At 36.7% G+C, this 12,890-nt stretch overlaps 1 protein-coding gene across 1 annotated transcript in view; it reads left to right on the top strand.

The window, feature by feature from the left end:
* Positions 1-12,890, top strand: part of pcxa (pyruvate carboxylase a) — a 148,690-nt gene that overhangs the window by 46,225 nt on the left and 89,575 nt on the right. Inside the window, exon 9 of the mRNA XM_051878413.1 lies at positions 4,418-4,580. Coding sequence (XP_051734373.1) covers positions 4,418-4,580 — 163 coding nt within the window. The remainder of the gene's footprint in view (positions 1-4,417; positions 4,581-12,890) is intronic.

Consider the following 12,890-nt stretch of genomic DNA (forward strand, 5'->3'; position numbering starts at 1 on the left):
TCTCATTTATGCGTTTCATCACTCTAAAGTGTAAATAATGCTGTGCTATGTGTATATATCAACATACTGAAATATATACACAAGATAGACATGTTGTACCGTCACCATAATAAATATATATATAATATATATATATATATATATATATATATATATATATATATATAATATATATATAATATAAATAGGCCAGCCCTAGCCACAACCACCATTCCACTTTTCTGCTTAGAAAACAATTCAGATTGCATTACAGTTGAAGATTGAAGGCGCTGATGACACACTTTTTAAGAAATGGTTCATTTATCAGCCACAGCCTATTGTATTATCCCACATAATGCGCTGTTGCTTGGTATTTTAATGCATGCCAGGAAAAAAAGAGTCATAGACTGATGAGTCATTGCTAAAAATGCCATTATTAGTAATTCTCATCTCATTCTGATCCTTTTAAAACAGGTTAGTTATAAAACAAATTTGAAATTCTTTTCTAAATCTATAGGAGATGTTGAAACGTACTGTTTTCCTAATCAGGATATTGTGTATTTTGGGGAGTTTGGTACGTGATGCATGTTTGCCGAATCAAAGCCTGTTTTTATAATATTGCAGTAATCCTTTTAAGTTATTGTTTCACATTATCATCGAAGTCATTGTAGCTTTCCGGATTGCTATGGGAACAGTATAAATGCATATAGTCAGGAAAAGCTTGAGTGAGAGGGGTAAGGGAGCGTGGAAGTGAACATTGTGCCCTTGACTGGTCCAGCAGCCCCTTATAGCTGGGAGTACTTTGAATCCCAGAATCTGTTTTCACTGCTGCAGATTACTCTTTCTACCCAGCATTGAAAAGCCAAACTGCTAAATAGATTATACAACATTGTGAATAGAATATTTATAAGCTGTTTTTATTTTAAATAAAAAATCGCAAACTCCTTAGTTATCTGCTTAAAGTCACTATGACATCAAAATTAACATTTTTTAATGTAATATTGCGAAGTTTATTATAAATTACTTAAATTATTTACACATTTGTTATTAAGTCATGTGCTCTTATTTAATCAAAAAATGACATCTCTTCGCTAATGACGTCCGCTGACGATCACAACAGTTAGCAAAAGACAACGATCCAATCAATTCCCAATGGACAAAATCAAGTTTTTCTAGTTCCAGAAGTCGTTTTACTCAAGACAAAAAAAGAAGTTTGAAATTTCATGATGATTTTGTTCGACCCATTCGATTACTGATTCTTTCGAATCATTTGCTGTATCCACTCGAGTGTTACTGATGACGTCTGATTTGCTTAAAGGGTTAGTTCACCCAAAAATAAAAATTATCCCATGATTTACTCACCCTCAAGCCATCCTAGGTGTATATGACTATCTTCTCTCCGACAAACACAATCGGAGATATATGTAAAAATATCCTTGCTCCTCCGAGCTTTATAATGTTGTTATAAGGTTGTAAATGGGGGGCCACACTTTGAAGCAAAAAGAAATGCATCCATCCATAAAAAAGGTAATCCATATGACTCCAGTGGGTTAATAAAGGCCTTCTGAAGTGAAGCGATGGGTTTAGAAAATATCCATAATTAAAACTTTATTAACTATAATATCTAGCTTTCGGCAGGTGACCATACGCATTAATTTGCAGCGGAAGAGCAACCTCTGACCCCGACGCAAGACGCAATGATGAACGCAGAAGCACAGAGGATAGAACAAAACAAAACACTGCTCACGAATTAGAAGTCTAAAACGAGAAATTGTAAAGAGAAATGTTGAAGGATTTTGATATAAGAGAAGAGGAGCTTGAGTTTGTTGCCCAGCCCTATTTGTTTGAATCGAGAGATGCGTCTAAGCTTACGATACTCCTACATCCTTCGTAATACATCACGTCAGAGGATTACTCATTTGCCGCAAGTCGATTTATGGATTATGCGCACGGTTGTCCGCCGGAAGCTAGTTATTTGAATTTATAAAGTTTTAAATATGGATATTTTCTTACAAAAACCCATCGTTTCATTTCAAAAGGCCGTTATTAACCCTCTGAAGTCGTAAGGATTACTTTGATTATGGATGGATACATAATTTTTTTTTTTTTTATCTTCAAAATGTGGCCCCCCCATTCACAACCATTATAAAGCTTTGAGGAGCAAGGATATTTTAAAATATTTCTCTGATTGTGTTTGTCTGAAAGAAGATAGACATATACACCTAGGATGGCTTGAGGGTGAGTTAATCATGGGATAATTTTCATTTTTGGGTGAACTATCCCTTTAAGAGTGTGTGTGTGTGTGTGTGTGTGTGTGTGCGTGTGTGTGCGCGTGCGTGCGTGTGTGTGTTTCAAAAGAAAGATTTCTACTGCCTTGACAGAACAAAGAGATCAGTTTTACAAATAAACTTTTTTATAACGTTTCAAAGCTGTTTATTTTTGTAAAAAACGTCAGATAAATCCCATTCTGTATTCTCAAATCATTCTTAATTTAAACTCAATGGTACATTTCTCAGTGTTTATAATAAATATTTGATATGACAGTTCTATTATTTATGTATCAGATTATATTGACATGCAAATGAGGAAAAACACATTTTGTGAGTAAATGAATACTTCTGAATCCAAAAATAAATATATTAAAGTATGGTTTTGAATTTTGCGCTTAAAGTTTTCCTCCCAGTTCTCAAGACTCCGTTTTAAATTTGTTCAGTGGGTTTCTGAAAGATTAACATTAAAAGCTGTTCTTAGTAACGCTATATTAGCACTAAAGCTTTTAATGTTTTAACCGTTTTAGCTCATCCACGGTGACTTGCCCTGTCAATTCAGTAATTGCGAGGGACAGTTTTTGTGGGTTAAGTGTGTTGATCAGGGTCCAAGAAACGAGCAGAATTGTTTCACCTAGTTTGGATTGAACTTGCAACCTTACTGTTTGCCACTCAGACTCCAAATGTATCATCTGATAAATGTCATTTTAACAATTTACAGTATTTACACAAAGAAAATAAGGATAATCCATTAAGCTGATTTTGATGTTTCATTTGGTAATTATTTCAGCTTGCAGCTATTATGACCAGAGTTCATGTGAGAGATGTTATCATTATACGCCAGTGTCATAAAGACATATGCGTGTAATATTCAGAGCCTGTTTGTACCATTGTTAAAAAATTAATGAGGCCTAGCCAGATAATGTTGAGAGCTCTGCAAACATATTGCCTTTGCCATCACCATGTGTATGTGCATATAAATATATTGCAGTAGTGTTATCAAAAGCATGCTGTGCGATTTATACATGTTGGCCTTCGAGAAATCCTACATTTTCAAAATGCCTCCTGTGCCAGAGATAAAAAAGGCAGACACTTTGTAGCATAAATTATTGATGCAAAGCATGAAAGCAAATACTCGCTCTTCTTTTATTGGTTAAAAATATTTCGTGACCTACTGGGTCCTTTCACAGTTTTTGTCTTGCTCACACACACACACTAGCACTTTGTAATTTGATTATTCATTCATCATAAAGAGGATGAATCGTGAAGTTTTAGCCTTGAAGCTGTTTGAATGCCTTTTATTCCTCCTGATATGGTGAAACAAGCAGTAGTAATTAGGAATAAATACCTTGCAGCGTTTCTCTTACGTGTCGACAATGATTGCAAACAAAAGGCTGCGGGTTCGTAATGCTGACAAGTTTCCCCCATTAGTCAACCCGGGTTCACCCATTCTCTTCGCGCCTGTAAGAAGAAAATTGACCTGATATATGAGGATGAGGAGTTGTGGGACATGAGGAATGAGTTCAGTGAATCTAGGGTGAGTAAATATATCACTGTGATTTATATGGCTCTTAATAAATCCAACTTTACACTGGGGAAAGCACTTATACAATAAGATGGCAGATTCAGCCAAATGTAGCCAATCAGCCCTGGAAAAGCCTGGTTCATTCAATTGAGCTGAGGGAGTGATTTAATTGTGAAGCTATTGAGGCCGGAGTGTATCAGGCGCTAGCTGTTAGCCATGAATCTGGCAGGCATTTCCTGTTTGTATGTCGTTGAGTGACTCGCTCGTTTCCTTCTACAATCCACTCTTCCCACTCCTTGTCAAGTGAGTGCAGTGTTGTGAAGCAGATTGCTAGTTGTCAAGCCTGTCTAATAGAAGTTATTGGAGCAAGCAGGCATCTCGCGCTTTCTCGTCTCACCGGTGTGAATATTTCCTCAGCGTGTTGCACCTGCTAGAATGTCAAGCGACTGAGAATGGTTTGAGTGAATCTGTTGTGATTCCAGATCGCTGAACGGGTCTGGCCTGATAATGTGTACTTGTATGGAGTGAAAAAGTGTTGGATGTGTTCTTTTTTTGGCTATGGGGCCTGTGGCAGGGTGTGTTTTTGTTGTTTAGCAAATGCAATATAACCACTGTTTTTCTGTCTCTCTCTCTCCCTCTCGTCCAGTGTGGATCTGGTACATGCTCAGTTGAGAGTGTGTGAAGGTCGCAGTCTGCCTGAGCTGGGTCTGAAACAGGACAAGATACGGATCAATGGCTACGCCATCCAGTGCCGTGTGACCACAGAGGACCCAGCACGTGGCTTCCAGCCTGACACGGGAAGACTGGAGGTAGGTTAACATCCTACATTCAACAGCTGGACACTCGCACATCTTCCCTCTGCAATGATTTCAGAGAGGAAAAAACGATAGATTTATATATTTATTTAAAACTTAATGTTAAGCATATCTGACATGAACACACACATACACACATAAATATGTATATAAATATGTGTGTGTCAGATATGGTTTGTTATACATATCTATCAGAGTTCACTTTAGACTTTCTCATTGTCTGGTCAGGGTCGTACAAATTCCATCATATTTTCATTTTTAATCATGGACTTACAAGACGAGCATATATGCTATAATATGCATTTATTTATTTAAAAAGAGAACAGATGAACAGAGACTGTGCGTCACTTTAAATATTCAACATCACACTAAGCAGATGAATCCCCCACCCCCCCCACCGGCAGTGACAATGGAGGCCACTAAAACACGACCTTTATGCCTAAACAGGCAACTATGAACAATGCAATATTACAAAAAACAATTCCTATAATAACGAACTTCAACAACCTTTTCCATCACTGCTAAAAAAAACCCCAAAAAAACAGTCAATTTAGTTATTTATAAGACCACCTGTAATAGTAAAGAGAAAACAAAAATATTTTAGGAATATTTCAGAAAACTTTTTTTAAAACTAAAAATTATATATTTAATTTTTATTTTGCATGGCCTCCTTTGGCCTTCATTACTGCTTGCATTCTTGCTGGCATTGTTTTTACATACTTTTCCACAGTCTCTTTTGTTACTGACTTCCAAATAGTTTCTAGTTGTTCCCAAAGACTTGCTTTTGATAACTTTTGTGTTATCTATCTATCTTTCTATCTTTGAATCCATTAAATCCCAGCAATAATTATATTTAATTATATTTAATTTTCTTTGTTTTATTTATTTGTTCATTTATTTATTTATTTATTTTTTGTTTTTTACTTACTTTTATATCCCCCTCACCCCCACAAAACTATATGTAGATTTGTCTTTCTTACTGTTAAAGGCACAATACGTAATATTTTTGGATTACAATATCCAAAAACCACTAGAACAATGTTGTATATTTTGTTGACTTGTGTACTTACATTATCCCAAATGTTACCAAGAATGTTTAAATCCAGAGAAATAAGCAATTTTAACTAGGACACGGACTGTATCCGTACGTCGCCTATCGATGACATCATACCTGCGTTATCCTCAGTTTCCGATTATTTTTTTTTTATTTATTTATTTTTTTTTTGTAGAAACCATGGTAACACCAAATACGCTTTAATATATTATGTGTTTTTATTAGACAGGTGTTTGTATACATTCAACAGAAAACTAATCATTGTTATATAGCTCAGCACGGTAAGTATTGTTTAAATCTCGTTTTCTTGATTTACAGCGAGTACCATGGTTAACCATGCCTGATATCGATCTAGCTTACTGCACTGAGCAACAAGTGTCTCATAGTAGTCGCCGAGCGAATGCAGAGTAGCATTATAACAACTTTCAATACACAAATGTATCTCACGTATGCTTGACTGGAAGAAGCGGAAGCAGCGACTGCGGCATAAAAAAAGTTCCGCTGCTCTTGCGGCGTGTGTCGCGCTTGTCTCTCATTAGCAATCACTTCAGCGGCCTCGTTCCGCTCTAACACCCTGCTTCATGTAAAGTTAATAAATCTTAGCTCATCCATGAATGTGATTTCTGCCCTAGTCCTGTCGGATCCTTAAACGTGAAGACAACACCTCCCATGATTCTGCGAAATCAAGGCGTCATCAAGCTATGCTTTTGTTTTTAATAAGCGACCTCTAGCGGCAAAATTTACATAGTGTGCCTTTAAACATGACCAAACATGAAATGGAGTTCAGCATTCTTCCATATTTAGTCGACTTTAATACTTTTCATGGTGTTATGTGCATGGTGTTTCATTGTTATGTGCAGACTGGGAGGAGTGACTAGTGTAGTAGTTTAGTACCAGCTTAGTTGCGGAGACTGTTCAAGGACCATGAATAACTCTCAATGGTAGTATCATTGTAGCAGATCCCAAATTTTAAAATATGACATCGTTTGGTATATCGATTTGTTTTACATGTTAGCTTGGTCTCTCTCTCTCTTTTTTTTTTTTTTTTTTTGTGAAAACCAGAAAAGGTATACAATTTCTAAGACACTGGTACCATCCCAAATGCCGTACAGTACTTGATGTGGTTACATTTTATGATTCAGAAGAACACTGACCACCACAAACACGTCCAGTACACACATTCGTTACCGCGCTGCAGCTGTATTTTTTCAGATGAGAGTACCTGCATGTGGCGATACCGTGGAGGTGTGAAATTGTGTGAGATGTTGCTGACGGGAACTTTTACCTTTGAGGCTGTATGGAAATGATTTGTTTGTGGATGAATAATTGAACAAATATTGATATCAGCTTCCTGTGCCCAGTCACTGTTGAGCAACTAGCCTTACATCTGTCCAAGCATGCGAGTCTGAGCGGTTATCTGGTTTTAAGCCGCAAGGTTAACTGGGGTCTCTTAGGGTCTCTGATCAAGATCTTGCAGGCTAGGTGTGTATATATATACATAGAGATGCTCCAAGGAGTCGACTAGCCCACAAACCACACGCTGTATTCATCTAGTTATACCCACATTCCGCCAGCTTATTGGTTAGACAACCCCGTACGGTCCAGATGCATCTTCGGATGTGCCGTGCCTGGGCGAAATCTTTGTTCTTTCATCCAGCCACAGGGTCTTGGCTGTATCAAAAGAGAGCTGGATCACTCTGATAAGCATGTTCTTCCATTACCTTTTAGCAAAGTGTTTGGCACTCCGCTTCAAAGACTGACGTGGACATCCTGTGATGTTGGAAGAATGTTTCCGCTTAAGAGGGATGAGGATCCATACTGATGGAGAGATGAAGGGAGAGGGGCAGGAGATGCAGAGAACTTGGGAGAAGTTTAAATGTTGTTGTCTGTCTATATGTCAAAGCTAAAAAGCGGAGAAACAGTGAGAATTCCCTTAACAGAGTGTAAGCCAGAGAATATGAGATGTTTGTAAGAGGGAAAAAGAGATGTTGAGAATTGGAGTGAGATTCTCTGATCCAGGAGACACGAGCTTCAACATCAGCTTAGATGTTGTGGTTCATTAGGGGTATATATTGACCAACAAATAGGCTGAGAGTCTAGAAGGATGGTTGGGAAAGATGATAAACCAGGGTCCAAAATTAACACTCACCATACAATAATAAAAATTGGCTTTGACGATTAAATAACACCAAGACATTCCAGTTAGTCTGTAACTTTATTATGACCTGCAAATAATACAGTATAATTAAGTTGTACGAATGATGGACTGACCCTTCAAATCAACTTACTCCAGATGTTGCAACTTCTTGCAAATGTTGCAGTGTCTTCTAACGGCTTCACTTCTATGGAAATTTACTATCAGAAGTTCATTTAGAAAATGAAAATAATGTCATTTATTACTCACCCTCATGTCGTTCCACACCCGTAAGACCTTCATTCATCTTTGGAACACAAATTAAGATATTTTTGATTAAATCCGATGGCTCAGGGAGGCCTGCATTCACAGCAATGACATTTCCTCTCTCATGATCCATAAAGGTACTAAAAACATATTTAAAACAGTTCATGTGAGTTCAGTAGTTCTACCTTAATATTATAAAGCGACGAGAATATTTTTGTGCGCCAAAAAAAACAAAATAACGACTTTTCAACAATGTAGTGATGGGCTGATTTCAAAACACTGCTTCGGAGCTTTGCGAATCGAAAGTCATGTGATTTCAGCAGTTTAGCCGTTTGATAGAAGATTCGAGTCACTGATTCGATTTGCAAAGCTCCGAAGCAGTGTTTTGAAATCGGCCCATCACTATATTGTTGAAAAGTCGTTATTTTGTTTTTTTGGCGCACAAAAATAGTCTCGTCGCTTTATAAAATTAAGGTAGAACTAAAAATTAAGATATCAAAAATATCTTAATTTGTGTTCCGAAGATTAACGAAGGTCTTACGGGTGTAGAACGACATGAGGATGAGTAATAAATGACATTATTTTCATTTTTGGGTGAACTAACCCTTTAATTTTTTTCACTGCAGAAATATGTGGCGACACATCTCTATTCTACATACCCTATTCCTCGCATCAAGTCGCCAAAACAGAATCTCAATGTGTCTTACTGTTTTTATTATTGATAACAGTTGAGAAACATTACTTTACAAAAGTAATTACAAAAAAAGTTACAAAAATAAATAAATATATATTTTTTTATAAAGTACTGCAAACTACTGTATCACAATTCACCAGCCACTGGATGTTGGTCTGAGTGGTTGAATGAGTGATTGAATATTCGCAATATATTTACAATAATTTTGATAGCATTCTAAAAATATGCAAAACTTTGAATATTGCAATATTTTAAATTGCTTTTAAACAGTTTCTTAAAGAACATGTCATTAGACGATACGTTTTACAATTTTACATGAAAATGTCAAGGAATAATGTTTTTGTATAGATAGGTAAATATTGCTGTTCGTTATAAATGATGAACACATATAATGATTTCATATTCTTTCTTTTATGCCTTGATTATTTTATCGAGAGGTTTACTGTGTTGTAGTTATTACATTTTAAACATTTTGAATCTACTTGGCAATAGCAAATACATGAATATTGGTATTTTTGTGAAATGGCTTAAATATAGTGAGATACACTGCTCTTCGAAAGTTTGGGGTTAGTAAGATTGGAAGAAATTAATACCTTTATTCAGCAAGGACACAATAAATCGAGCAAAAGACATTTTATAATGTTACAAAAGATTTCTATTTCAAATAAATGCTGTTCTTTTGAACTTTCTATTCATCAACTGTTTTCAACATTGACAATAATAAGAAATGTTTCTTGAGCAGTAAATCAGCACATTAGAATGATTTCTGAAGGATCATGTGACACTGAATCCTGGACATGGCTGCTAAAAATTCAGCTTTGAATGGGAATAAATTAGGGATGCAAGATATATCGGCCACCATAACGGTATCGGCCGATATATGTTCATTTTTAATGTTACCGTTATCGGCTGATATATTAAAGCCAATAAATAATGGTTTATTTCCTTCAGCTGAGACACTTCACATGCGCACTGTTCACTATGATGGTTTTGAATTGCTTGAAATATGATTGAAATCACTTCAAAAAGGAAAATACATTTAAGTGCAACATGTACAGCGCAAGTTTGTCATATAGGCTACATAAAATTATAATGAGAACATTATAATAATTGTGTGCTTGGGACATGGTTTTTAATGGTGAGACTTTTGTTTTTGTAATCAGGCTCTCAAAAATTATATAAACATTTGAATTTAGATTTATCGGCCAATATATCGGTTATCGGTTTTTAAATATAAAGAATTATCGGTTATCGGTATCGGTCAAAATTTTCATATCGGTGCATCCCTAGAATAAATTACATATTGAAATATATTAAAATAGGAAACCGTTAGTTTAAATTGTAATAATATTTCAGAATAGTACTGTGTTTTTCATCAACTAAATCCTTTCAAAACATAAAATCTTACCAACCCCAAACATTTAAACCGTAGTGTATAATATATACATGAATATATATATACACTATATATACGTCTAATTGGCACATTTGGTAAAAGTAAAAATTGTGCTCTAAGGTAAATGTTTCTTGTGGTCTGGGATAGAAACTAGTTTAAAAAAAAAAAAAAAAAAAGAGGAGAAACAGAAATGGAGAAAGGTGCTGCTATGAAGGAATAATCAGCCACACGTTAGATCTTTTCCCATTTCAGTATATCAACTCAAGCTCTCCTGTGTTTGTGTGCAATGGCGACTGATGTGAAAATAAGACTGCAGGTAAAGAGAAAAGAGTTGATCTCACGATTCCTCTGTCTGCTTAGAAGTTTCTCCTCACTTTCTGACATGTCTGATGTCGTGCTTCTGAGGCAGAAGAGGGCGGGCGGTGCGCAGGTCGGCCGAGCTCTTGTTTTGCAGGGAAAATGAGTGCATAATGGGTAAAGTGAAGTGCCGGGATGAGAGCGTGCAGGGAACAGGCACTGAGAGCTCTTCTGTGCTTTTGTTTCTGTGGGATAAAAAAAAATATGGCTGTTGTCTGAAGGGTGCTCTCTGTAATCAAATGAGAGCGAAGAAGAGGAGAAGGTAGAAGCATTTAGCATAACATGGTACATCAGAGGAAATATGTTCTGTATATGGGCAATTAAAGTCTCATATTCGCTCTAATTCTTCAGATATGAGGCTCGGGTGATTTATACGTGTAGTTTCAGATGTAAACTGTTATAGGGTCTGGGCTTTGTACGCAGACTTTATTGAAGCGTAGCTATGAAATGATTACAAGCCTATTTGATGGTGGTGGTACTTGTTCAGTCCTCATGTTGCATGTGTTTGTGAGCAAGTGTTGGTTCATTAACGCGTCGGCTCTTGCTGGCGCACTGAGAGAACATAATGCTGATGAGGAGAATCGAGTGATTTGCATTATCATCATAATAAACATAATTATGTTGTTGAATGTGCTGATGGTAAATACTGCTGTGGTAGAAATGGGAGTCCATAATTCACGAGACGAAGAACAGCGTCGCTCTTCCATTTTCTCATTTGATAAATGAAATTTCAGTGTGCAGAAGTAGTATGTGATTCGTGTTCCCTTTGGCTCCTCACTAGTCATTTACATGACTGGCACTTTCCAAAAATACATTTTGTATACGTGCGATGTGTGTGACAGTATGTAACAGAATTGACAGTCATACTCAAAGAAACACACACTCTCTGTGAATGCTGTTACTCTACCTTGGTATGAGTAACAAATTATTAAAATAGTTAAAAAATATAACCATTTGAAAAAAGCAGAAAAAAATAATGACTTTGGATACCAAATGTACCTGCAATTAGAGAATCACCCTAGTATTGTGAAAAGCACTATAGAATGTGAATTTAATTGAATATATAAGGTGTTTTGTGTGTTTTTTTTTTTTTTTTTTTTGTTTGTTTAGCTTGTTCTCATAAATAAAAAAAAAAAAAATTGTTTTTTTGTTCTTACATACAAACTAGTAAGGTTTGAATATCAGAGCCTAGTAAATGCAGCATGACAGTTTGTGTAAAAATGGAGAAAACACTTTGATTATATACCTGTTATTCAGTTTTGCTGTCTAAAATAGGGTCAAAATTATGTTAAATTCTCAGTTGTCACAGTTGTGAAGAGTGTTACTTGAGTTATCGCCGCCGATATTAAGCATTTTTATGGTTATCGGTATCGGTCATTTTCAAAACTGATTTGCTGATAAAATAATTTAATTTTGAAATGCGCTATTTAGCTCTGATGCAGCCACCTCTGTCCGAATGCACCACTCTGTGGCCTAGAGCAAGCTCCGCCCACTGCCCAACTGATTTGTTGGGAGTCGCGAGTCCGGCCAATCAGCGCGGAAGACTGAAGGCACGGAAAGTTTTGCACTCTCACACCGAAAGGCAAGCACTAGCTAACTGGAGCTGCTTCAGTGATCACGCATCAGTTGTCTCTCAATTGTAAGGCAGCAGCAGACGTTGCTTAAGTTAAATCACAATCCACTACACTGAAGTTGCAAGACACATCAATATAATTAGGACCTGAATTTCGGCGCGGGATTGCGGGTATTGCACATAATTCTACACATTCCCACTGGTTTCGCGATTATTAAACATTTATGCACTATAGCATGTAGATTGAGTCCAAACAGATTACCAGAGCATATCAGTTATATTAAAACTTTCTGTGAGACGTAGTTTCACAAACAGTTTGAGTGATTCAGCGGTACCGAGTCTCCTTCCCTCTCAAAATGCGCAAATGGCTTCACATCCATAGTATCCACATTGAGTTTGCTCTGGTAGCGAGATGTACGCTGCAATACAAGACTTTAGCACACGTTTCGGACAGTTAACTTGACGGAATTCGCACTTGCACGTCATTTTAACTCACATTTAACTCACATACAAGCCATTTTAAAGCATAAAGTACTCACGGGCTCTCAAGAGACGGTCTTCAGTCAGCGCGCTCTCAACCAATGCACGCGGCACGCACACAGGACACAGCCGCCTCTCAAACTGCTCGCAACAAGTGTCAGATTGAGTTATTTTTCGCAACTTATTGCACATAAATGTTCAGTTACACACACAGTTATGGTAAAATGCCCGTCCTGACGAGTATACACGTAAGCACAGTCGGTTGTCTTCAGTGAATGTGAACAGCATGTGTAACAATACTATATTGCTATAGATCTTAAAGAGACAGCAGCCCTTAAACCTGCTATTG

Source organism: Ctenopharyngodon idella, chromosome 21, assembly GCF_019924925.1.
Source record: "Ctenopharyngodon idella isolate HZGC_01 chromosome 21, HZGC01, whole genome shotgun sequence".
Classification (NCBI taxonomy): domain Eukaryota; kingdom Metazoa; phylum Chordata; class Actinopteri; order Cypriniformes; family Xenocyprididae; genus Ctenopharyngodon; species Ctenopharyngodon idella.